Raw genomic sequence first — 4,267 nt, 5'->3', positions numbered from 1 at the left:
AGAAAAATCTTCAAAATATTTCATAAAGAACACTGAAAAATATCTTAAAATTGTCTTATACATCGATTTTATCCATTTATTCGGCAATATTTGGAAATTAATATTTTGTTAAGTATTGCGAAAATTGCAAAATGATAAAGGACTTTTCGACTCAGTTCTTTATTAGGAATAATATTGTATGATTAGTAAGCGTTATTTCAGTTATATCCTGTATATATATATATAATAGATTTTTTATTTACATGTTATTTGTGAGCAAAAGCAATAATTGTTTTTAAATGATAAATGCCGTCCTTCAAAGATGAATACCCATTGTAACATTGATTACATCGCGCAACACCGTGTGGATTCCTGTAACATTGCACCAAACATTTAAGCGTAATGAATGCTTGCACCAAAGTTATGTTGCGCTTAAATGTTCGCCGAACACTCGTGTTTATGCGATGGCGTTGTAGTTATGATGTTTTATTGCAAGCGTGAACATGGCTTAAGGAACATTCGGAGTAGAAAACGACTTGCGAGCATGCGGCCACTTCGGATTTGAGTACGAAGTACCAAGTACGTGTCTTAATATTTGCCCAAATTAATGCTCGACATCGCAACGATTCTCGCGATAGTAGCCAAATTCACTGGCAGAATGCGTGGGGCGAACCGTTCTAATGAGGGAATTTCTGAATCAGCCTGCGAGTATTCCGGTGATTTACGCTTGTTTCGTTAATCGCGCGTTCTATATCGCGATTCGAGGGATATCACGGTTCGCCGAGCCTCAAACTAAAGCGAGCGGTAGCGTCGGCAGCCAGTTCGCCGGATGCAAAACGAGCGAAAATGCGGCGCGCATTATGCGCGTGCACGTAACGTACTGTGTACGCGAGGCTATGTAGCGTTTTACTTTTTAATTAGGCGCACGCGCTTCGATGGCATTTCCAACCCGCGTTCTCATTTAGCCGTCGTCGCGCCACATTTATGCAAAGTTGCATTTATCTCGTTACGTCGTACTCCTGGCAGCTTCGCGACGACGTCGACGGCAACGACATCGTATAATTTCGGTCATTCGGTGCTCATGAGTTTTTTTTTATAACTGCACCTAATAATTAATCCCGGTATTCTTCCACCGTTTCTCCTATCTATTACGACCGCATAAAAAATTACTCCAAAGTACATACATTTTTTAGCTCATGTATTTTACGGTCCTCACATTTCGACTCGATCTATACGCTAAATGATGCCGTACTCTCTAAAATCTTTCGAATGAAGGAATCTAATTCTAAAGGATGACAAAAGGCGCGGAGTATTCATAGGATTTTAGATTTAGGACCGTCTTAAGTACAGTCTGAAGGTGTCATGGACTAATCAGGCTGGTATTTATAGTCAATTCTTATATTTGTGGCTGTCTTAAGTACAGTCTCATAAGCCAATCAGAGAGCCACATTAGATCTCAAGACATTACTTAAGATAGTCTTAAAATAAGAATGGACTATGAATACCAAAGAGTGACAATTGAGCCAGTGTTGAAAAAGAGTGGCTTAGTTGTCAATTTTTAAGAATGAGATTTTACTCTTTTTAGAATCAGATTCCACTTCAAAGATTTAAGAGAGTGACGGGACATTAATTTCAGAAGAAATGTAAATTTAGCATAAGAGTAGTTTTGGAGAATCAAAATAGGGAGTTAAATTGGTAAAATTCTCAATGTTTCCAATATTGTTCGAGCGCTTAGACACAAAAAGAAAGTTAATATTTCTTTGAATAGTAGGATTTTGACTAGAATTAGTTAGAATACTTTTCTGATTCCTCCAATCTTATTGTTTAATTAAAAAAAAAAAAAAAATGAAACTACTTCCAAAAAATTTTAGTTAAATTTTTCAAAAACGAACACACGAAAATATGTTTAGGATAAAAGTTATTTGTCTTGAAATTCTGCACAAAAAAGTCTCCTAAACATCTTTTTTTACCTACAAAACTAAGTCCATGCTCAACTTAATTTTTTTTCTGAGATTTATATCTCTTCATATAGCATCGTTTGGCATACAATTTGATTCAAAATTCAGCCACAAAATGAACTAAATTTGAGGCCATTTCTTTCAGCGAGCACGTGTCGAGCGTGCCGTTAAGAAAATTTCGCGGGTTTTCGCGGTGCGGACGATAGAACTTTTGGTCGTTTGAAAGATTTATCGTCGCTATCGGGATTCATATCGGTGCACGCTGGTGCTTTCTCTTAATGAGATCTTAAATTCTATAATGCATTTTCAAAACGTCCGTCGTACCGCCATTCTTTGCGACCGATCCATTTTGACGGACGAGATTCCCGCGTAATTCTTTCTCGTAAATAAACGCCATAAATAAACGTCTACATGTTAATTCAATAAACGGATGCCAGCTTGCTGCGGGCCACAATGCGCGCGAAACCGCGCCGTAAGTTTCTATTTTCTACTACCCGCTGTTGTCGCGTGGTCCCGTGCCCTCTTATTGTCTGGAAACGCTTGCATTTTTTGTATGATAAATTTATCGTCGCCATACGTCAGGCTCTCTCGTGTACGCGGCGTATGGAGCCGCCAGTCTGACTAGCTCTTCCACTTATCTACTACGCCCTTTATTTCAGTCGCAAGTGACAAATAACGTCGGCATGTATATCTCCGTTTTTAATCGGGTCCGCCATAAATCCGACATAACCGCGATTTTTGCCGCGGATATTATTCAACAGAGTAAAAACTAGAACGTGGTCGCGTTACCGGCAAAAATACAATTTGCTCTCTCGAAGTTAAGGACGCTTGATAGCTAGGGATATTCTCACCATATATTTTTGCGTCATTATCACCAAGAATGACATTTATCCATTCTCGTCATTTTTGACTATCTTTTTTCAGTGTCAAAGCCCCGCTATTGTTTCACGAATCTCTATTGTTTTATGTCTTTCACGTCCGTGTATACCGTAGTTATTCCATGTATACCGGATACCGCGAAGTTGCATGCAGCAGCCATGGGCTGACCATTCCGGTCACTTATCTACTGCGTTCTTTGTTCCAGGCAAAATTGGAAACGAAAGCACTGAAAGCGAAGAGGCCGGGATTCACGGACGAGCGGTACAACGAGACCAGTTATTACGTGGAGCATGGTTAGTATCTTCTGTCAGACGTTTCGTATTTAATCCAACCAACGGTCCAAAGCCGTCGCGTCTAACGCTTCGGATTAACTGGCGGATTAACGTGTAGGTTCGTCGTGATCTTCGTCTTGAACTTGACAAATTGCGAGAATTGTTCGCGCGTGTTCAATTTATTCTTTCTCCAGCTCGCATTCGAGGTATTGAGTTAACGAGCCTCGTCGAGAGGTTTCGACCAATGTTTCCCAATCTGCGGTGAATTCGCGAAAACCGCGCAAAAATGTCGCAAACTGCCAAACCACCCTTGAACGGGATCGGTTAATTTTCGACAGTGTTGGCCTTACACTCGGGCGTGCGGGTTTCCCGGCCGCACGAGTCAAGTAATCGTGGATAATCCGTCGGATAAATACCGACCAGTGCAATAATTCGTCGGCCTTTCCATTGATAGCTGGAATGAGATACTCGACTATTCCCTCGGAAGCCCGAAGTGCAGAATAAAGTGAATACTGTGGCGCAACAGATTTTATGAGGTACCGACGTACTCCTATGGCTACCATCGATTTCCAATCCTTTCATTATTTTCGAATTTCAAGGCAATTTAAATAAATATCGATTGTCTCCTTCAATGTTTTACTTAGGTTGCCTATAAAAATGAATTTCAAGGACGATATTTTTAGGATTTCAATTCCAATTTTCGATATTCTTAAAGACAAAGGTTCTTAAAGAGTCTTTAACGCTGGTATTTATAGTTGATTCTTATATTTCATACTGTTTTTGACCCTCTAGGGACGAATTTTGTATATGTAACATCAGGATTGTTACAAAATTCAGGAAATCAGGGAAATATCACGGTCAAAGAAATCAGGGAAAATTCAGGGAGGAATTTTGCAAAATTTTCTGTAAAATTAAAATTCTTGATTTTAAAGAATTTTAATATGAATACATCACACCTACGCAGTTTAGAAATACTACACACCAATTAAATACAAGCAGTGTCAGCAGCATTAATAGCTATGTTAAATTATTTAACGATTTTCAGATCAGGACGAAAATACAAAAAATTTCAAAGTGTTATTGAAAGTATTAAGGAAAATTATGAAATTTTGTCTGAAAATAAGAGGGAAAAGTTATAGAATTTTGCGATAAAGAATTTGTGACAGCCATGTATTTCTA

At 38.8% G+C, this 4,267-nt stretch overlaps 1 protein-coding gene across 3 annotated transcripts in view; it reads left to right on the top strand.

The window, feature by feature from the left end:
• The window catches only part of LOC108750820 (RNA pseudouridylate synthase domain-containing protein 2-like), a 171,059-nt gene that overhangs the window by 121,737 nt on the left and 45,055 nt on the right, over nt 1-4,267 (top strand). For all 3 annotated transcript variants that reach the window (XM_018490623.1, XM_018490613.1, XM_018490605.1), the window contains one exon: nt 3,022-3,109. In XM_018490623.1, the coding sequence (XP_018346125.1) occupies nt 3,022-3,109 (88 nt within the window). The remainder of the gene's footprint in view (nt 1-3,021; nt 3,110-4,267) is intronic.

The sequence above is a fragment of the Trachymyrmex septentrionalis genome, unplaced genomic scaffold (genome assembly GCF_001594115.1).
Source record: "Trachymyrmex septentrionalis isolate Tsep2-gDNA-1 unplaced genomic scaffold, Tsep1.0 scaffold11, whole genome shotgun sequence".
In the NCBI taxonomy this organism is placed as follows: Eukaryota; Metazoa; Arthropoda; class Insecta; order Hymenoptera; family Formicidae; genus Trachymyrmex; species Trachymyrmex septentrionalis.
The sequence above is the reverse complement of the archived record's forward strand: the minus strand, read 5'-3'. Positions and strand labels throughout refer to the sequence as shown.